General features: G+C 47.6%; 1 protein-coding gene across 1 annotated transcript in view; it reads left to right on the top strand.

The window, feature by feature from the left end:
- The window catches only part of LOC119966162 (histone deacetylase 9-like), a 1,160,486-nt gene that overhangs the window by 697,657 nt on the left and 439,612 nt on the right, over window positions 1-23,217 (top strand). Inside the window, exons 9-10 of the mRNA XM_038797463.1 lie at window positions 1,046-1,177; window positions 22,303-22,406. Coding sequence (XP_038653391.1) covers window positions 1,046-1,177; window positions 22,303-22,406 — 236 coding nt within the window. The remainder of the gene's footprint in view (window positions 1-1,045; window positions 1,178-22,302; window positions 22,407-23,217) is intronic.

Genomic DNA, 23,217 nt, shown 5'->3' with positions numbered 1-23,217 from the left:
TTCATTTAAATAATTAAAGTGAGGCTGCAACTAGCTGGTTGGGAAACGGAAGCAAAATGGGTAATGAAGTCTTGCCATTAATACCGGCAGGATATGAGGGAAACCTATTCTTCCAGACTTCAGAACAGCCCTCACCCCTCCCATTCCACCTCAGCTTCAAAGTTAATATCTGTTCATGGCTCCTTCATCATATGGGTATTTTGAGTAATTATAGCTACAGTCAAGGAACATATCCTTGATTTTTCATAGAGTTATTTTGTCATTGAATTTACAGTGCAGGTGAAGGCTATTCGTCCCATCGAGACTGCACCGGCCGTTAGAAAGAGCAACCTATCCAAACCCACACCTTACCCTATCACAGTAACTGCACCCAATCTTTTTGGACACTAAGGGCAATTTGTCACGGATAAATGTGGAGGGCTGTGCAGAACTTTCACCTTGCTGGAACTCCATCCCACAGAGGAGAATCTCCTCAAGGCAATAAAACACCAAAGATTTAAAAAGTAGCAGCAATTACTGAATGTGACTGAAGGGGCTGGTTTAGCACAGGGCTAAATCGCTGGCTTTGAAAGCAGACCAAGGCAGGCCAGCAGCACGGTTCAATTCCCGTAACAGCCTCCCTGAACAGGCGCCGGAATGTGGCGACTAGGGGCTTTTCACAGTAACTTCATTTGAAGCCTACTTGTGACAATAAGTGATTTTCGTTTCATTTGAAGTGCTATATTGTTGGTGAAGCCTGAATGTGATTAGTAGGAATGGTTACAAGGATTATTACACACTTTATACTTTCTAATATTCCCAGCCAATTCACAGTTGGTTGTGAGATTTAGTGGCTTTAGGTATGTTTGTTTTAAGGACAGTTATTGATTACATCATTAGCTTGGCAAACCCATTTCCTGTTTTCTTTCCCTCCAATTGAAAAACAAAAGAAGTAGTGCACGGACAAAGCCCATCTGCCTGCAGCTAAATTCACTCACCTTCTTATGTGATATGAATGTAATTTTAATACTGTGTGCCCGAAAATCATGTTCTCGTGTTTTCACAGCCTCAGAGCCAAATTTGAAGGTGCGTTCCAGGTTAAAACAGAAAGTGGCAGAGAGGAGGAGTAGTCCATTATTGCGCAGAAAAGATGGCACCATTATCAGCACCTTCAAGAAGAGAACACTTGAGAGAACAGGTAGTTGGGAAAAACACAAGGCTGTTCATAAAAGCTGACCTTGCTTTGTATGGGTATCTTTAATGCACCCAAGATCTTGGCTGTATCTTAGTTTAGCATAATGATATAAATATCTCTAATAGCTGGTTAGAGTTGTGTCTTCATGTCATAGAATTAATGGCCTTGCTGGCTGATGGAACCATCAATTCAGCGAGCACGTGTAGTTGGATCTGAACAGAGGCTTTAATACACTTACAACAGAGCCAGCCTATTCGTCGTTGAACTCCAGATGGACTGCAGGCTGGCTCTAAGGCACTGATCTTTATACATCGGTCCCAGGAGGAGGAGTCCTGGGTGGAGCCAAGGGAGAAGCCCAGTACAAACTCTCGTGTACTTCCAGAGCGACTCCCCCTGGTGGTCGGATAGTGCAACTGCACTTACAATGGTGGATAGTGAACATATATACACGGAGTTATATTGGCAACTATATAGAACATAGAACAGTACAGCACAGAACAGGCCCTTCGGCCCTCGATGTTGTGCCGCGCAATGATCACCCTACTCAAACCCACGTATCCACCCTATACCCGTAACCCAACAACCCCCCCTTAACCTTACTTTTTTTTAGGACACTACGGGCAATTTAGCATGGCCAATCCACCTATCCCACACATCTTTGGACTGTGGGAGGAAACCGGAGCACCCGGAGGAAACCCACGCACACACGGGGAGGACGTGCAGACTCCGCACAGACAGTGACCCAGCCGGGAATCGAACCTGGGACCCTGGAGCTGTGAAGCATTTATGCTAACCACCATGCTACCGTGCTGCCCTATATATATATATATATATATATATATAGCATTGATCTTACAATGGGTAGATAACGAACGTATATACATGGAGTGATATATAGTGTGAATCACATTCACCACACTGGCCATAGAAATTCATTGGGGAAATTGGGAAATGGAACAATGTATGTTCAGACAATAAATAACAAAATATTATTGTTATTTAACAGAAAAAAGACTATCTTGTTTCGAATGGCCATCACTTTTGGTTAATTGGTCTTACCCCTGCATATTTACTTTCCTACCTTATCTCTCAAGCCACCCTTTCACCAGAAGTATATCGAATTATTTTATATTAGAAGCTTGAATGACCATTGCTGTTAATGTATTCCACAACTCCATTATCCTGAATGTAAAATCGTTTTGCTTTGATTACCTTCTTATTTCGAACTAACTAAAGTATTAACTATTTTTTTGCCTGCTGTTTGAGCTGCCGTGAACAGGTTTTCATGCAGTAAACAGATTTTATGCAGTAGTTCTGTTTATCTCCTTCAAGATTTTTAAAACTTCAGCAGAATTTTGAGCCTGCATCTGCCACAAGCGCAAACAACGACGCAGGTGCAAAGAGATCTCTTTTCCCAATGGTCCCTGCCCCTCACCGGCAACGTAACATAAATATATTATAATGCATTTAAATCGTATTAACGGGTCACCCCATCACATGAGCTCCGTCACTGGATATACCTCACTGACGTCACTTCACATTGGCGAGGTTTACAGCAGTTTATAAAAATGGGATTTAGTCAAGGGGATACCGCTGGGATACCAAGGTAAGTAGAACCCCTGGGGGGGGGGGGGGGGGGGGGGGTGAGCGCAGTGCCCTGGCAGTCCCCTCATACTCCACCATGGTGTTGCCCCTGACACTTTCTCCCTGGCATTGCTTCCGACACTGCCACCAGCTCTGGGGCACTTGAAAGAGATCCCCATGGGGGGGGGGGGGGCTTCCCCTTATGAGTGGTGGGGGGGGGGGGGGGGTGGGGGGTGGTTTGGTGAAAGAGAACCGCTGATATTTCTGTGGTTGTGACATGGGAGGGGGAGCGAAAGAGAACCCTGATAATTGTGTTGTTGAGGGCGGGGCACTTTCTAATGCTTGTGGGCGGGGCGTCCTCCATGTCCATGGGGAGGGGTGTGAGGTGGCGGGGGGGGAGGTTGGAGGAGTTTAATTCCAGTCCTGATGGTGACACCCTTTAAAGATGGTGCCCCGATCTCTGTGGAGCTGGCAAGACCACCAGAGTGACGGCATAAACTATGCCCCCAGATTTTATTTGCACTAAATGCCAGAAAATCTGGCCTGTAGACTCGACTGTGCATATGGAGAGATACAATCCAGTTTTCAGTCAGAGCCTGACACCCTGACAGATTCCACCCTTCAGTAAGGATATTTTACACAAAACTATCTTCCAGATAGACCAATTTTAAATTCCTTCAATTTTCCTCTGAACATATGTCATGATTAATGTGGGTTAAAATTCCTTGCAGAGGGTATTCCATGCCTTGACTAAACTGTCAATAGAAGGAGGGACAACCAGTCAGTCAATTAACCTCTTTCATACCAATTGGAGCTGGCACCTCTCAAAGAAAACAATATTGAGTATAGAAGGCCAAAATATTTTTCACTAAAAAATATGTTTAGACCATAAGAACATACAAAATTGGAGTAAGTGCAGGTTAAATGCCTCATCAAGCCTCCTCCATTCATCAAGATCACAGCTGAACTTTTTCATCAACTTTATTTTGCTCTGTACCAATATTTCATGATTCTCTCAGCGCCCAACAATTTATTGACCTTACTCTTAATATATTGTTAACTGAGCATTGATGACTGTCTCAGAAAAGGAAACAATTCCTGAACAGAGGGAACCATTAACAATATCAGCTATGATAGCTAGAAAGAGAAGCTAGTTTAGAGGAATTATGCAGGATGTGGGTCTCCTGGTCAAGATGAGTTCAGAGAGTGCAGAGGGGAGATTGGAGGGAAAATATGGCTATCACCCACCCGACTGGACCCTTGTTGCCCCTATTTGGGACCTTTGGTGCTCTATTGCTTCATTATTTTTAAAAATCCCATTTATTAATATCATTCAACACAATTAAATCATCTCAAGTACTTAATCAAGTACTTAATAGAAAATAACTTTTTTGAGAAGTTAATTAAACAATGAATTTACAACTCCCCTCTGTGGTAATGATAGGTTGTGGAAAGCAGCCAACCATTAATAATGTGAAAATGATAGCACTTTGAATTATGCCAACATGCAGCTATTGAAACTGCTATAACAGATGATTTCAACTCTCACAGCACAGACTAACAGGTATTTATTTCAATTTTTAAAGGGCTTGCTATTTAAATAACCTGATAGCTTAACAGTTCTACGTACATTGGGCGAAATTCTCCGACCCCCAGCAGGGTCAGAGAATCGCCTGGGGGCGCCTAAAATCCCGCCCCCGCCGTGGCAGAGATTCTCCGCCACCCGGGAAGTGGCGGCGGCGGAATCTCGCCACTCTGATCAGAGAGGCCCCTGCGGTGATTCTCCGGCCCGGATGGGCCGAAGTCCCACCGCTGTGAGTCCTCTACCGCCGCCGAGGTTTAAACCACCTCTGGAACGGCGGGCTCAGCGGCGCGAGCAGGCCCCCGGGGTCCTGGGGGGGCGGGAGGCGATCGAACCCGGGGGGTGCCCCCACTGTGGCCTGGCCCGCGATCGGGGCCCCCCCGCTCAGACTATGGGCCTGGCTGCACTATGTTCTTCCGTGGCCGCCACGGCCTCCGCAATAGCGGAGGCGGAAGAGAACCCCACATCGCGCATGCGACGACAGTGACGTCAGCGGCCAGTTGCCGCTGACGTCACTGCCGGCGCTTGCGCAGACCGGTGAAAGCCTTTCGGCCAGCCCCGCTGCCGGGGGCGCCGGATTTTTGCGCCGGTCTTCTGGTGGCAACTGCTCCGGCGCGGGGCTGGCCCCCAAAGGTGGGGAGAATTCCCTACCTTTGGGGAGGCGCGACCCCTGAGTGGTTGGCGCCAATCCCCTACTCTGGGACCCTTCGTCACGCCGGGTAGGGGAGAATGCCGCCCCTTATCTGCATTTCAGGAATATTTACAAATTCTCTAAAGACTCTTAACTCTTACACTCCCACTTCTATGAAAACAATTCCATGAAAACCTAGCTGTAGGTGTTATTCCTAAATGTTGTGTTAACAGCGGTTGGAACAATGAGATGAGAGGCAGAAAGGTCAGCTAGTTCTGTCATTTTCTAGCCTGATTCATTTCATTACCTTTCATTTTATTCTCCTCTATTTTGGACCTAAATGTGTTTTTCTTCACCCATTCATTGCTAACTTAACTTGCCTACATCTTTTGATCTTTGGAGGATTTTTCATTGCTTGATCAAAATAATCTTTGTATATCATCTATTGATCTTTCTACCTTTAATTAAAATAAATCTATTAAGTCTAGTCACTGCTATGTTATTACAGAAGTGCAATAAACATATGTTGTTCTTGTCCTCCATCTTTGTTCAGTGCAGGCTCAGAGAATTTAGGTGCAGAGTGGCAAGAATTAGGTCCTAGACACTTCCAAATTTCCATAGGGTATTGCTGAAGATTACTACCTTATTTGTACTTAGACGCTACAAGGGTTCAGACACTTGTAACTGTTTTGCTTACATCAAATATAATCACCATTTGCTCTTGATTTTCATTTTTTTTTGTTATAAATTTAGAGTACCCAATTAATTTTTCCAATTAAGGGGCAATTTAGCGTGGCCAATCCACCTAGCCTGCACATCTTTGGGTTGTGGAGCGAAACTCACACAAATACAGGGGGAATGTGCAAACTCCACACGGACAGTGACCCAGGGCCGGATCGAACCTGGCAACAAGACAGGAGCAGATTTGATGGACATTTAAAAACAACTTGGGTTGTGGTAACCCCTTGAGCGCCATCAGGGAGAGGCTGCAACTCAGAGGTCAGGGAGGATGGGAAGGAGTGAAACTTGGCAAGTTGGCAAGTGGGAGAGGCTACATCTTGGAGATCAGTGAGCGGAGAGAGGCTGCTGCAAATGGCGCTTCATTGTTGAATGTTAAAGAGCAGAAGGCAGTTTCGGGGCGTTGGTGAAATGTGTTGTCTGAAAGGTAGATTTTAAAGATGTTTTTGAAGGTGGGAGAGATGTCGTAAGGTGAAGGGGCTAGAGATGAGGTTTGGAGTATGGAGGAAATATGATGAAGGCTCTTCCACTGATTATAATGTGAAAAGAGCAGGAAGAATATGCAGTAAGCATTTTTTTCACAATGCCATGTGAAGCTCATTAGAACATTGTTCTATTGCCATGTCTAGTGCAGTCAACACTTAAAAAACTGGACACACACAAGTCCATTGTGCAGATGGCTGTCACAAATCGTGTGTTTTGACATTTGGACTTGGACGGTATCAGCTTTCTGGCGAATACATTTTAAATTATCAACATAGGTGAGGGTAACCAGCTATTGGTATTATTATCATTATAGACCAACTCTGGAAGAATGGGCAGTGACATGGGCTAGAAAGTATTCAATGAGGAATTTAAAATCAATACATTGAGCAACAGTTGACCACTCAAGATTTGTAAGTGTGGGTGGATAGGTGAATGGAATTTTATGCAGTATAATATTACAGCATGGATTTTTGTTAAATTGGTGTTCTTGTTGGGTGGGGTTCAGGAGACCAGTCAGCAAGGCATTGGAAATGTTGAATCTGGAAATAGAAGAGCCACAAATGAGAGTTTCAATGTCAATGAGTTGAGCTCTGAGCAGAGATGGGTAATGTGCAGTGGTGGAAGTAATCAGTTATAGTGATGGATTGGATGTCCAGGCCAAGACTCAGTTTAGGCTCAAATAGAGCACTGAAGTTGTGTCGTATCCAGTTGAGCTTGACTGGAAATTTAGTCAGGGACCACAATTTTAAGCTCCTGGTCAGGTCTTAACTGGATAGTGTCAATCACTTGGCCATTGATGTGGCACATCCTTAACTGGATATTGCACAAGCAAACTGAAAGTGCAATATCAGACATGAAATCAATGAGCAGAATTTTCGACCCTTTCTGGTGGCAGGTTCCCTGGTGGTGGGGCAGGAAAGCTGTGCAAAAGTCCGTAGACTTTGGTGGGGCCAGAAAATCCTGCCGGCAGCCAATGGCTCGCCTTATCCACTATGGGAAAACCCCCAGCAAACTGGTCCGGAAAATCGCAGGCAAGGTATTCGGCAACTGACACACATATGGAGCAGTCAGCTGAGGAAGGAGCAGTGGTCCGAAAGCTTGTGTTTGAAACAAACCTGTTGGACTTTAACCTGGTGTTGTAAGACTTTTTACTGTCCAGATCCATTGAGGCTTTGGCTAATTAGTAGGCAGGTAAGAGCATAATTCAGTCCCTGCTGGCATAATACTGTAGGTGATGGAAGGTGGAAGAAGAGAAGCTGGCCCACTTTGTTTTTGATATTTAAGATGAAAACCAAGGAAGGAAGGTGGGGTACAATCTTTGGTTTGTGCATCAGGGCACCCTCGATGGTACACCTACCCTCTATGTGCCACCCCTCCCCCGCCCCAACTCAGCCTCCAAAGCCCTCCCAAAAGACTTTTCCACACTCTCCTGCAAAGTCTCACCATCATTGATGGGAACCAACATAAAGGCCCCATGTGTTCGGGAAGACATACCTCCCTATGGTAACTAGGACATTTACAGAAAACATAGTCTCAAAAGGACTTGTGAAATCACAACTTATTGTTCATCCTGGAGTGTTCCACCAACTCTTATGATTGAATACAGCAGTCCTCAATTCGCTCACTTTATCCCTCGACTTTCATAGAAAATGACCTCAAGGGCAATGGGAATTTGTTATATGAACACTTCATTTTCTTTAGTTGTTAGTTAGGCATGGATCCAAAATGTTAGTTTAAATTAAACAAAGTTGAGTCTTGGGGATATTTAGATTTGTATTGTTTACCACAACTGTTCAAATATTAAAAATTTTAAACCTTGCACTAATTAAGTCCAGATTCTGATTTTGTCTATTGTAAATAATATGTCAAGGAAGTTTTATGTCATTTTTCTATGTTGATTGAATAATTATAGTGTTATGTATATTCCAGTTGCAGATTTAGTCATTTGCATTTTTGGCTGCCTATTTAACCAATAAAATAACTGACATAGATGTTGGATGGCTGCACATTATTTTAAGCATCCACATATACTAAGTACTTGGCTGAAGTTGCATACCTGGTTGAACTTTTCGGTGGCGATATCAACATTGCAAAAATTGCAGTCAGATCTGATTGAGTAACCGTTGAAAATTCTGCGTGATGAGTTGCAATTTGATATATTGATTTTTTGTAGAGTATGAACAGTTCTTCAATAATGGCGTCAGGCCATTGTAAATTACAATCAATAAAATTAAGTTGAGAGTGTGTCATTAGTAAGTCTCAGTCCTTCTGCTATTAATGACAAACTATCAATATTTGAACATGATTAGAATGTGTGCATGGATGTGCTTTTGTGGTCATTGTTCTCACACATTTGGGTTGGGCTGAAATGTCCACAGTGAATAATTTTAATTAGCTCCACTCGTTTTCTGTTGCTGATTGAGCTTGTGATGGTTAGGTCTCATAGCTTCCTTCCATCCTTCCCCTTGAATGTGTGTTTGTCTGATCTACATATTATGCCAGGAGTAACGTAGGTTTTACATGTCAGCTAAGGCTGAGGTGTGCCTGTGAAGCAGTTTTGTGGTTTTGAGGGATAGCTTTATTGGTGTAAATTTGCATTGGATTTGACAGAGCATGCTCGTGACATGTATGAAGTGGAATAAGTGCAGATAGTGGAGGTACACTTGCTGAATGATATGAAATCTGTCTGTCAGCTTTTGGGAAAACAGATTAACTGGTGAGGGGCTATTCGTGTCATGTTTTAAAGCTTTGAGATTATTTGGAAGATCTATACTGTGCTGCAGCAGTGAGAAGTCTAATAGGAGGTGTGACGGTGACATAGTGGTAATGTTAGTTTATGAATAATCCAGAGGCCCAATCTAAGACCCAAGGGACATGGATTCAAATCCCACTGTAGCACCTGGTGGAATTTAAATTTAATTAATAAATCCGGAATTGAAAGCTAGTCTAAATAATGGTGACCAGGTTGATCTGGTGACCAGCTTTCCGAAGGAGAACCAGGTTTCACTCAAAACATTAACTCTGTTTCTCTCTCCACAGTTGCTGCCAGATCTGCTGAGAATTTTTTGCACCTTTTGTTTTTATTTCAGATATCCAGCATCTGCAGTATTCTGCTTTGTGATGTTGTCATGACCCCTACTAATTTCCATGGCCCCTTCTAGACCTTATGCCAACTTGGGTGCTAACTCATGCCAATCCATCACCTTTTGCCCTTACACCCTCCATACTGGCTCACCGCAGTTTCCCCCATAGGTATTCATCAGAAGCCATGCTGAGATGAGATCTATAAAAGTATCAGTTATGGCCTTCACCATAAACAAGACACTTTCATTGATTAATGTCTGATTAAAAGCAAACATTTGTATTCACAACCCCATATGAAAAACCACTAATCTCTTGATTACTGATCAATCAAACTGCAAACTTACAGCCCCCCACTGTGATAATGAAAGGCTGTGGAAGCAGTCAATCAGTAATGATGCAATAATGATACCACTCTGCTACTGTCAACAAACAGCTATTGTAATTGCTCTTTTCCTGGACTCAGAAACATAGCAAGCTACTGGATTTTATTCAAAATCAAAAGAGCCTGATCTGAATTTTCAGCATGGCAGGCGAGTGCAATCAGCAGAACCAGAAATGGATACGATTTCTGCTCCTGCCCATGATTGGCTCCCAAAGCCAATTTCTTGCTGTCTGGTCAATTAATTGCTGGCCAGTGTGAAATGCATGCTGAGAGAGGATCCGTACTGCAAGTGGAATCAGGAAGAGGTCAGATGCAGGGAACAGGAAGGGCGCAGGTGGGGGATTTAAATGGAACTTCCCGAAGGCTACAAGTCAGTACTCAGAACCTCAGTGAACTGCTTTGGTACTTTGTAGGGGCGATTCTCCAATATGGAGCCCAAGTGTTGGCACCAGGGGACAACCAATTCTGTTCCTTACAGAGGGCCAGCACAGCACTGGAGCAGTTCACGCGGCTCCAACCTTGGTGCCGCGCCAACCCGCACATGCGCAGTTGGGCCGCGCCAACCTGCGCATGCGTGGGGGACTTCTTTAGCGCGCCGGCCCCGATTCAACATGGCATCGGTGTTCAGGGGCCGGCCACGCCAGAAAGTAGGCCTGGGGGGGGGGGAAGAGAGAGGCTAGCTCGCCGATCGGTGGTCCCTGATCATGGGCCAGACCCCATCAGAGGCCCCCCATGGTGAAGGAGCCCCCCTGCCCCTCCTTGGAGAATCGCGTGCCGGCGTCGGGTGTCGTGGTGCTGTTGCGGTGATTCACCAGCCCGGCGCGGGGCTCAGAGAATCGCCCCCGAAATATTTTGTCACCTTACTTGATTTGGAGTACCATGTCCAGCACGGCAACATTGCCCATGGTACACACACCAAGCTTGATGGAAATTCCAGAGGCCAGTCTGCACCCCATTTTTTTGATGAGTGCCTTAGGGTCTTACTGAGGGCAGTTAGTAACTGTCATAACATCCTGGTGCCATGGGACAGCACGAGGGGGCCACCTCACATGCTGAAAAAAAGCCTGGACAGAGGTGTTAGGCCTGTCAGCAGCCAACATAGCTTGCTGAACCAGGATCCAGTGTCAGGAAAGGTTTTGCAGTCTGCCAGGGTGAGTACTGATTCCATTGGTCTCTGTAGGTGGCAGCACATGATGTGCTCATGGGTACGAAATGCAGAGCACAATGTGGCACATCATGTGCCTTGATAGACTATGGCTGGTATGTATGTCGGGGTGACAGACAGGTGAACTGGTGTGTGTGTGTGTGGGGGGGGGGGGGGGGGGGGGGGGGGGGTTGGCTGGAAAGGCCTGCAGGGAAATAACTAAGAAAATAACTTTTTCCCTTATGGGTGAAGACGAGTTACAGTGCACAGGAGGAGGATGGACTGGTGGGGGGATCCCCAATCATTCAAATGGCCTGCAAATGTGGAACCAGGTCCACTGGTCGCAGTGAGGCTGGAGTGTCGGCATCCCCATCCATGTACAGTAAAAGCATGGAGATTCGAACGAACCTCATGCTGGCGGACGAGCTGGAGTTGACATCTGCAGGCTCCTCTCAGGATACTGTGAACGATGGCAGCAGCTCCACCACTGATGAGACTGTGATTACTGAAGAATGCCCATCCACAATGCTGGACTCTCCCACCCTGACGATGCCCACACAGGTCCTGGTGACCAAGGGAGTGTCACCACAATCATCAAGGCTGAGGTGGCATCAGAGTCAACAGACTGCCTCCAATCCAGCTACCAGCGAGGAGGGGGAGCACCACCACTCACAATGGAAATTGAAGTCACAATGATCGCAGAATGAATTGTCACATGTGATTTATGTTCCCTTGGCATTGGTGCATATGATTCTTTGCCTTGATTCTAAAAATGTCACATTATGTACAAATGCCTTAGTGTCCTTCATGCAATTGATCAGAAAGAGGCCTGGGAGTCATGTGTCACACATATAAAGGGCTGAAAAGTTTATTTCAGAGATTGGGACTTAATTTAAGGGTGACAGCATGGTTTCATCAGCACCGATCAGGAAGGTGGTGTTGCCCTTGCCTTCACCTTGACTCCTTCCTTTGGATTCCCAACTGAAAGTTCTCTGTCACGAAGCTCGCTGATGTTATCTGCGAGGATATCCCAACTTGGAACACTGCTTTGTGGGGGTGTACGGGTTTATTTTGTTTTGGGGCGGCATGTGGCGCAGTGGTTAGCACTGGGACTGCGGTGCTGAGGACCCTGGTTCGAATCACGGCCCTGGGCCACTGTCCGTGTAGAGTTTGCACATTCTCCCCATGCCTGCGTGGGATTTACCCCCACAACCCAAAGATGTGCAGGTTAGGTGGATTGGCCACGCTAAATTGCCCTTAATTGGAAAAAGAATAATTGGGTACTCTAAATTCTAAAAAGGTTTACTCTAAAAAGGTTTATTTTGTTTTGGTGTGAGGAGACAACTGAAACTCCAGTAAAAATAAACAGCCCCGTCATTCTGTAACAACTATTAAAGATTAGTTATAAAGTTACAAGAAGTACACACAAAGAGGACTACTCTACTCTCCAATAATTAAGGTATATGAGTTACCAAACAAACACACAGTTTACGTAGAACATGCCCCTCATTCCAAAATATATCTCCGATATCTGAAATCTTTAAGAATTCCGTTTCCCCAAACAACATCTAAAGTAAATAAATCAATAATTTAAAACCACACAACATAGGGTTGATCATCAATTCTGGAAAACGTCCTTTCCTGGTCCAGCAAAGGTTTTTAAACTGCCTTTGTGACTGTTTTCTGAACTGCCTTGGCTCTGAGACTTAGAGACTGTTACATGGCCTTCAGCTGCTCACTGGAAACTGGCTTTTTGGCTGCCAGCTGGAAAGCTGGCATGTCTGCTTCTACCTGCTAGATGTTCACTGGCCTCCTGTCAATTATACCTTTGCTTTACATTGATTATGCCCTCTATGTATTTGGAAGTCTGTCCCTATCAACTTCCTTGACTCTAAACATTAACATGTATGTCTCATTGATCTTTAAGCTGTTTCTCCTCATAAGCTAGTCGCATCTAATTCTTACCTGAACTGCCTTCTGAACACATTACTGGGAGAGACGCATTTTGAATACTGGCTACTGCTGTCTCTAGACAGATTTCTACCTGTTGCTGGACATCTCACATCCTATTATGTTTTGTTTAATTTGTTGTACTGCTGTTGCTAGGCACATTCATGACATCTCTCAATCAAGGCCTCCCTGGTCTCTCTGCCTCCCATAAGCATCTTCGCATCAGGACCCTGCTCCTCCCCCTGGGGATAATCAGGCTGCTCCTCAGCATTTAATTCATCCTCTGTGGCCTGTGGAGCAGGATCACTGACTTCATCCTCCAATTGGTCCCATTGTGCAATGTGCAGCAAACAGCAAATTAAGACGTTCAGGGGAATATTGCAGCGATCAACCTCAGGCCTATCCAACTATTATGATTGCTGCCTCTAAACTCTGCCAGCTGGGTAATGGCACCTTCTGCAGATCCTTCTGCCTTTCCCTTCCTCCTGACCCTCCACCTCTTCTAGCTGCACCTCTTGTTCGATAGCTCCCACTCTGGGATACTGCCTCCTCTCCCTTCTAGCTATCTCCTCCTCTTCTGAAGAGATCCCTCCAGAGGAGTACATAATCCCCTTGTTTGTGTAGATGGTTGCACAGCTTTCAGCACTGAAGGGGCTTGTTGGCAGAAGGCCTCTGCAGTGTCCCAGAAATCGGAGTGTTCTCCAGAACAACAGCAAAAACAACGCCTGAAACTATTCTAAACCAGTTCCAAACAACTTGCAACTAAATTCCTCAATAATCATCTTGCCATCAGCCTGTGAACCTTTTCATTCTGCCCTGGATATAGAATGCGGTAGAAATGTGAAAACCGCCTGGTGGAGTTGCTCATATGCAGAGCGTAAAAGAGCATGGGTCACTCAAAATCGCAGTCAATTGCCCTTTAAGTGACCTTAATTGGGCCCTCAACTGTCTAGGAGCACGGTTCTGACTTCCGCATGCGACTCCTGACTGAACTATCACGAGGCGGGTTGATATTGGAACTCTCGGCTGACTTCATTGCACCCCATTTTGCAATCGTTCAGGTCTGCCGTCAGCCCGCTTAGTGAACACAAAGTTTTGGCCCATGGATTGACCAAACCTGGCCGATTTAGAGTTTCACAAGTCTTAGTCTCCTCATGCACATTAATATTGCGGGAACAGACCTCGTTCCAACGAAAATGAGCTTGCTTCAACTCAGTACTGAGTTCAAATGGCCCTGCTGGGCTCGGTTTGAATCACATCCCAGCCCCTTTCACCACGGTCCACCCATCATGAAAATAGGATCTGTCAGATTTGGTGTCCTGCCAACAATTTAGATAAGGTGCATAGTCGCTGCAACTCAGTGAAAATCCAGGCTTTTCTATCACTTTCCTTCCTTTTAATTCCTATTTCTATTGTCTGAAAGATGTTGGGGAAAAAAGGTTGATTATGTAAAACAGGATATCGCTAGCAGGGAGGGAGTTTTTACTCCACTTTGTTGACCTGAACTCTTTGAATGAGCAGCTCATTTTTATGACATCCCATCTAGGATTGTTTTGTTCAAAGAAAAGAGAGGGTGGCAAAACAGGTGTGCATCAGGCCACTGAAATTATAAAAGGCTCCACCATCCCTCTGAACCAGAGCGTGTGTGCACTTCACCTAAAACCGCAGAGGTGAAAGAACATTAAGCACTACCAGCCTCTAATGAATATTGTTCCTGGCAGCAAAATCCAACCTTCTTACTTGGTTCTCTGGACACTTGGCACATTTGTTAGTCAGAATGAGTATAAACTGAACATGGAACATGGGGGCCAGTTTAGCTCAGTTGGCTGGATAGCTAGTTTGTGATCAGTAGCAAGGCCAACAGCCTGGGTTCAATTCCCATACTTGTTGAAGTCATTCATGATCTTAACCTTGCCCCTCACCTGAGGGGTGGTGATCCTCAGGTTAAATCACCACCAGCTCTCTGCCTCAAAGGGGAAAGCAGCCAATGGTCATCTGGGACTATGGTGACTTTACTTACTTATTAAGCTAAACATGGAACTGGAGATATGAAGCCCTTCCTGTAAGTAAGCTCCCCACTCAACTCAAGCTGATCAGCCCCAGGGCTACTTACGAGAGGGACAACATCCTGCACAAGGCTTACACCGAACGTCTACTACCATAATCTATTGCAAAACCATAGACCTACACCCACCCCCTCCCAAGAAAGCTCCATAGTACAACCTACCCAAGAATGACTAATACCGAATATATCCTCACCATAAAGTGGAGAACTATACAGTTATCATGACCTTCACTGCATTTTCTTGTGAATGTTGTAAAATATGATTATAATGTGAATCAAAAGCAAGGTGATGAAACACTTATCTACGCAGTGAGTGGTCAGGACCTGGAATACACGTCTTAAGATTGTGATAGAGACAGATTCGATTCTGGCTTTCAAAAGGAAATTGGATAAGAACCTGACGAGAAAGAAAATTGCAAGGCTATGGGGAAAGAGTAGGAGAATAGGACGAGCTGAGCTTCTCTTGTTTCACCACTCCAGGTCTGACCATATCAGGAATTCTTTGTGAATTTAGAGAGGTTGTTTTTTGACAATACCGCAGGAGTTCCACTATTCGCACTTTCAGATTATAAATAATTATTCAGTCAGGTTTTCTGAGTTGAAACAAAGAAGAAGATAAGTCATTGAAAGTATTTCCCAAATTAAAAAAAAACTAGGGAAAGCACAGCCACCATTTATACATCACTCGTATACCTTGGGCTTACACGCAGCCTAGTACAGATGGTAGAAGAAGAAGATAGCTTAAAAATTTTTACAAGTTGTGAAGATGATAAAACAAAGGGAGTAGATGAAGTAGACAGTCAGCTGTCCTTTGGCTTGTCTAAATATGGTGACTCCATTTTGTAGCTGTTTTGTTCAGTTGGCTTCCTGAGTGTAATTATATGGGCAGATTTCCATGGCCAGGATTTTATACCCTCTCCTGTCCGGTGGGGTATTATGGTCCTGCCTAACTGAATGGAGATTTAAATGGCTTGCCATATCCAACAGGGGGCAACACACCATGGCGACGCTGTAAAATCCTGGCCCATGTTTTATTCCCAAAGATCTTCATTTGCAGTAGATTTTTCCTCTCAGAATGGTTACTTTGCAAATCCGGACACAATACTACTAAGTGTGAGAGGAAGCAAATAACCTTTTGCAGCCTGCTTTCAATACAATATTCTGATCTCTGATCTCTCTCTGCTGCATTCATTACATTTAGGACAGGCAATTGCATTTTAATATCTGGAGCGGGATTCTCTGACACCCTGCCGGGCCGGAGAATCGTCGGGGGGTGACGTAAACCCCACCCCCGCTGGCCGCCGAATTCTCCGGCGCCGGGGTTTTGGCGGGGGTGGGAACTGCGCCATGCCAGCGGCCGCCCAGGTGATTCTCCGGCCCGCGATGGGCCGAGCGGCTGCCCGTTTTGGGCCGAGCGGCCACCCGTGTTAGGCCAGTCCCGCCAGCGTAAATTAGACCTGGTACTTACTGGCGGGACCTGACTCTGCGGGCGGCCTCCGGGGTCCTCGGGGGGGCGCGGGGGGATCTGGCCCTGGGGGGTGCCCCCACAGTGGCCTGGCCCGTGATCGGGGCCCACTGATCCGCAGGCGTGCCTGTGCCGTGAGGGCACTCTTTCCCTCCGCACCAGCTGCTATGGACCTCCACCGTGACCGGTGCGGAGATGAACCCCCCTGCGCAGGCGCTGCGATGACACCAGCAGACGCTGATGCTCCCGGGCATGCGGCAACGCGCGCTGGCCGGTGGAGGCCCTTCAGTGGTGCCGGTTGGCATGGCGCCAAGCCCCTTCCATGCTGGTTGGCGCGGCGCCAACCCCGCCAGTCCAGCCCCTGAAGGTGCGGAGGATTCCCCACCTTCTGGGCGGCCCAACGCCGGAGTGGTTCATGCCACTCCTCGTCGCTGGGACCGCCTGCCCTGCTGGCTAGGGGAGAATCCCGCCCCTGATCTCAGGAAATATTGAAAGGTTTCAGTATCGTGTCAAGCCAACAAAAGATGGGGAGGGCGGGATTCTCCATCGGCTGACGTCTGACTCGGGAAGCGTGATTGGACAGAAAATCGGCTCTGACGCCAAGATCGTGGTGGGTGCCGGTTTCACACTAAATTGTAATTCTCCGGTGCCTTGACTCGCCGTCAATGCATTCTACACCGCACAAACAGTGAACACCCTTGGCATATCATTAGCAGGCTTGACCCGATATTCTCCGGGGCCTCCGCGATCCTCCACCTCCATAGGGGCAAATTCCCAACAGCGAGGTTTATTTGTGCTTTTAATTGTGAAACGGGTGCTATGACTGCTGAGGGAGAGAGAAGGGGTACAGAAAGTGTCCAACATCACCATGGTTTGCTAATTGTCATACCTCTGGCCACGGGGCTTCTGTCAGAGTTGGGAGGAGTAGTAGGGGGTGGCCAGGAGATGGGCTGTGGGGTCGGGGTGGATGGACACGGAACACCATTGCCAAGACCTGCAAGGCAGCCATGCAGCTATGCACGCCGCTGACGACTTGCTATGAACCTAGGGCCACAGGTCTTACGAGTATCACCCCAGGCCACCCTCTAAGTGCTCTCTGGTCCCAGCCAGCGGGATGGGCGTGCTCCAGTGCAACCGGTGCCATCTTGTTGGCTGGGATAGTGTGGTGGGGAGTGAAGTGTCGATATGCGGCTGCAGCTTGTCAGCCTCCTGAGTGTCAATCACGAATCCCGCACCGTTTCTGATTGAAACAGATTATGTTCCACGTGGCACCACTGCTAGCCCCTTAACTGTTGCTGAATTGGTCCAGGTGTGGCACCAGGTTTGCTGTCGTGGAAGTCCACAAATCCTACCCTGGCGTCAACACTTAGTCTAAGGAATTGAGGATCCCTCTGGGTCACTGTCGGTGTGGATTTTGCACATTCTCCCCGTCTTTGTGTGTGTTTCGCCCCCACAACCCAAAGATGTGCAGGGTAGGTGGATTGGCCATGCTAAATTGCCCATTAATTGGAAAAATGAATTGGGTACTCTAAATTTATAAAACAAAGAAAAAAAAGGAATGGAGGATCCCACCACAGGCCTTTCACACTCCCCAGGGTGTTGACTGTCCTTTTTGATCCCATTTGCTTCAATGCATGCTTGTATTTTGTAGCCATCTGGCAGTCCTCCATTGCCTTAAGAGGATTTCAGTTTATTTTTATCTTTTAAAGTAAAACACATCCTCATAACTGTGTAGAAAGCCAGTGTGCTGCATGTAATATATGTGCAGTGACATCCACCATGAAGGATAAAAGATTGCAGTGGATTTAATTGATAAAAAAACTACGAAGGGTTGGATTTTGTGGGGCGATGTGTTCCACATCCTACGGCTCCCCGAAGAAGAGAAGGTTATAGATGATAGACTGAAGGGAAGGGGTATCGACCGAACCTGGCATGCAGTCCTCAGTGAGGGCGTTGGGTTTGAGAGATGGGTGGAGTACGTGAGTTGGGGGGGGGGGGTGGGGGGAAGAATGATCTGAAGGATGCATCCAATGGACATAGAGGTCCTCAAAGGAGACCTTCCATCTTGCCCGACACCTACCAAGTAAAAGTTGCCGGGCTTCCCACCTGGCATGGGCATCATGGTACAATAGCGGCAAGTGTGGGATGATGCACATAAATTGCCATTAATTGGCCACTTAAGGGCCACAATTGGCCCACGGATGGGAGGGCCATCTAATGCCCCCCTGCACCACACCCCCGCTAACCCCCCCCCCCCCTAAAATGGGAAACAGATGGGAGGTGGCAGGAAGGCCACATGCTGCATTTTAGGAACCCCACTAACCCACCTTCAAACCCACCAGCAGTGGCCATAAAATCCAGCTCCAAGGGTGTTGCCGGGTAGGTTATAGCCAGTATATATATGAGAGAAAAATGCTTGAGAGGAGACAAAGAAAATGTTTCTGTTACACAGGCCCCATCTATTGGCAATCAATAGAATACTACACATCTGTTGAAAACACAGTAACAAGCAGGAGAAACAAAGTCACTCATGATTGTTGAATGTAATCCTGTGTTATTTGAATGAACAGCTTGGAGAATTCTTGCGACATCTCTCCCATTTTCAAAAAAAACTATACAATTAACATGTACCTCCTCGATAGCCATTTTAGTCATCATCTCTAACCTACTTCCTGCTGCTGCTCAGGTCTGACCCTCACCATGACGCTGTTTTCGGATGCTTTGCTATGTTAGAAGTGCTAAACAATGTATATTGCTGTGGATAATATGGGCGGGATTCTCCCGTATCCGGCGGGGCGGGGGGGTCCCAGCGGGACGGAATGGCATGCACCACTCCAACCTCGGCCTGCCCCAAAAGGTGCGGAATCCTCCGCACCTTCAGGGGCAAGGCCGGTGCCAGAGTGGTTTGCGCCCCACCGGCCGGCGAGGGTCCGCGCATGTGTGGGAGCGTCAGCGGCTGCTGACGTCATCCCCGCGCATGCGCAGAGGGGGGGTTCACCTACGCATCGGCCATCGCGGAGGCTTACACGGCCGGCACAAAGGAATAGAGTGTCCCCACGGCACAGGCCCGCCCGCAGATCGGTGGGCCCCGATCGCGGGCCAGGCCATTGTGGGGGCACCTCCCCGGGCCAGATCGCCCTGTGACCCCCTCAGGATCCCGGAGCCCACCCATATCACCAGGTCCCGCCGGTAATGAAATGAAAATGAAAATCGCTTATTGTCACGAGTAGGCTTCAATGAAGTTACTGTGAAAAGCCCCTAGTCGCCACATTCCGGCTCCTGTCCGGGGAGGCTGGTACGGGAATCGAACCGTGCGGCTGGCCTGCTTGGTCTGCTTTAAAAGCCAGTGTTTTAGCCCAGTGAGCTAAACCAGCCCCTGTAAGGGACCTCGTCTGATCGGGAATGACAAAGAACCAGTGGGACTTCGGCCCATTGCAGGCCGGAGAATCGCCGAGCGGGGGCCACTGTGAGCGGCTGCCGACCGGCGTGGCGCGTTTCCCGCCCCAGCCGAATCTCCAGTGCCATGAATTCGGCAGACGGTGGGGGCGGGTTTCACGCTGCCCCTCAGTGATTCTCTGACCCAACGGAGGGTCGGAGAACCCCGCCCAAAGATATTGTGGAGTCTGACAAAGGGGGGTGGGGCTCGACGTGTTGAATGACTTGTTCCTGTCATGATTTCTTATGTAATTTGTTCTTTCTTACCGTGTAAGGACTAGCTGAAGCAAAGTTAGGATAAAATACTAAAATGTTTCTAATTGTTCAGTGGGTGAATTGCATTGCAAAGCGTGGTGCACAATCATACTGAACTGGAAGGCTCCAAGTTTAATCTTTAAGTTGTGGTGAGTGAGCTGCTTCCACTCAAGGTGGTGATGGAGAGGATTGTCCTTTCTGGGGACTAAGTCCCCACGCCGGTGGGGAAATCAGTGCCAACCACTCCAGCGTCAACAGCACCCGGAAGTGCGAAGCCAGCGCCGAAGGGACTGCGCGAGTTCGCGCATGCGTCAAAGGGCCGGCGTGGTCTCGCGCATACGCAGAACTGCCGGAGTGTTTTGGCGCATGCGCCGGGTGTTATCCCCTCTGCATGGAGCCCTACAGGGGTCGGCGCGGAAGGAAGGAGTGGCCCCATGGCACAGGCCCGCCCGCAGATCAGTGGGCTCCGATTGCGGGCCAGGCCTCCGTGGGGGCTCCCCCAAGGTCGGATCCCCCCGAGCCCCTCCAAGGACCGCCCCAGCCGACTTACCTGTCAGGTCCCGCTGGTACGTGAGCTGAGTGATTCATGCCGGAGGGACTGACCAAAAATGGACGGCTGCTCGGCCCATCGGGGCCCGGGAATTGCCGGGGGGCCCGCTGCCAACGGCCCCCGACTGGCGTGGCGTGAGTACCGCCCCCGCCTGAAAAACGGAGCCGGAGAATACGCCAGCTGGCGTCAGGTCGGCGGGGTGGGATTCGCTCAGCCCCCCGGGGATTCTCCGACCCGGCGGGGGAGCAGTCGGAGAATCCCGATGGGTCCAGTATATTTGGAATAAATGAAGAAAACATTAATCAGGCTCCCAGTTCATGATCAATATCACAATTTGTGCTTCAAAGTGCATGGACAGGATTCTCTGCCCAGCGAAGTGGAGGCAACCTGCTGCATATCTCACCCTGGGATGTGGGGCCCCTTTGGCAACCATCTTCTGGAGTGGCACTTTACTGGGTGTCACGAGTGGCATAGTGCCACCCTGTTCTACCTGTTGCCCATCGGATGTGTCAGGAATAGATGGAGAGGATTCAGAGGCTCTGGGGTATTCCAGCACCCTTCTCTGTGGGAAGAAGCGCCACAGGCCCCACCACTTCCTCCACCCTCAGGTTGCTCGATGGCCCCCAGGCTACTCCTTGGAACGGGGGTGCGACTGGAGCGAGCTCAGAGACTTCACCGTCACCTGGCACTGCCAGTCCTGGAGGTTTCCTCTCATCTCAACCAGGGTCTCCATGTTCGCACCCATGGAGAATAGGGACTAGGACACATCCCTCTGGGGCTGTGCCACGTCACTCAGGGGCCGTGCCAGGTCCCTCTCTGACTGGCTCACGTCAGCCAGCACCAGGCTAGGAGGATATACCTCCTCTCCTCCACAGGCACCCAGCAATGTCTGCACTTCTGCATCAGCGAATTTCGGTGCGGCTCTTCGGTGCGGCACCTTCTTGGCTGGAATGAGAGTGTGTGGGGAGTGGAGTGCTTATTGAGTGCCAATCCCGGCTCCGGTGAATCACATGTCGGCGTGTGCATTGGAATCGCACTAGTTACACGTGGCGCCGGTGCTGGCCCATTAGAATGCCCTGAATGTCTCTGGGACCGGCGCCGCCATTGGGACCGTAGACACCTATGATTCAGTCCCAACCTTCACTTGCCGCAGGATTTACCCACCACCTTTTCGGTGGTGGTGGCTGGCCACCAGCGGGATCTACCGGCCCTGCCGTTGTCAACCATGGTGCACCGGCATGGGACTGGAATTTCCCACCGGCATGAACTGCCGGTAAATCCCGCCCTTAGTCTCTGAAATGGAGAATCCTGCCCCATGTGTTTGGATACTTGGTGGAAACAAGATGTTGTTCAACATTAATGTCCCCCCACCATGGCTGAAAGGTCTGCCAACATTCCCTGGCTAAGCTCACATGTGAAGGATGTGAGTGCCTGTGAAACAGTATGCCTTTGTGAGTCATTTTAAGGAGTGAAAATTGGACAAATAAAAATCATCGCTATGGTCTGAATCAACGTGAATTCCATCTTCATCGGCTGAGCTCAGGCCATTTAAAAATACACTTGATCAAATAAAATGGAACCTGTTGATCCAACAGGTGCAACATAGACTAAACAAGGTTATTAATGAATTGAAAATACAGTTCAATTTTGCCAAATGCAGAAAAATACAGATACTATGCTTAACAGAACTAAAATCACTGGTTTGTGCTGAAGTCGCTCTAACTGTGAATATGTAGTAATTCTGTAATTTCTGATTTTATTACTGTTTTTCTCAAAGATTCCTCCGTTTGTAACAGTGCCCCAGGATCTGGGCCCAGCTCTCCCAACAATAGCTCCAGCAGCTTGTCAATAGAGAATGGATTATCTAATTCACACATTGAGGTAAGACCATACTTTATATCACTGGCCGTTGTACTTTCCCCTGCTTTCCCCTCTCTGGTCTCTCCCCCTTCACCCCCCCCCCCCCCCCCCCCCCCCCCCCCAAACCCCGCACTCTTTCTGTCGCATTCTTTACTTTTATGTTAAATCCTTTTTGGCACCAACATCAGCGGAAGAAAATTCCTGGGGAATAATTTACACAATAAAGAGTTGGAAATGCAGCTTGATAGAAACCAGCTGAGATTTCAGGTGTGCTGTCAGAGTTCTGTAGTGACTCACCTCTTGATGTTTCAAAACCCCCTTGGTCTTTGCTGTGCCTTTTCCAGTTGAGCGTTCCATGCAGTTATGCTTAGGTCCGCAATTGGAGATTTTGATGACAACCACTGAATGATATTTTTGCTAAGAAGTATAGGTAATTTTTGACCATATTTTTCTAGTAAAGCATTAAGAGGAAAAAACATATACTTAACCTACAGGGGATATTTTGCATGAAAAAAATAAATATTATTAGCCTATTAGTTTCTGAGACTGGGAGGTGCAGTGGATTAACGTAATATCCTCTGGGACTTACGTTTGAATCAAATCCAGATTGTTAGGATGAAAGTCTTCTCCCTTTGACAGCTGGAAAAGTCTTTCTTTTGGCCTGCCTTTTGGGTTGGTGGGATATCAGTCATTCAGGTGGGTTTTTGAAAACTTCTGTTTGCTGTTTCAAGCACAGCCATAACTATGTCTGAAAGTGGACATGTTTATGATAGCAGCGGTGGGGTTGTGGGGTGGCTGGTAGGGAATGAGAGTGTTCCGAAGTGGCTGGTCA

This window comes from Scyliorhinus canicula, chromosome 5 (assembly GCF_902713615.1).
Source record: "Scyliorhinus canicula chromosome 5, sScyCan1.1, whole genome shotgun sequence".
In the NCBI taxonomy this organism is placed as follows: Eukaryota; Metazoa; Chordata; class Chondrichthyes; order Carcharhiniformes; family Scyliorhinidae; genus Scyliorhinus; species Scyliorhinus canicula.
This window is presented reverse-complemented; position numbering and strand designations above follow the sequence as displayed.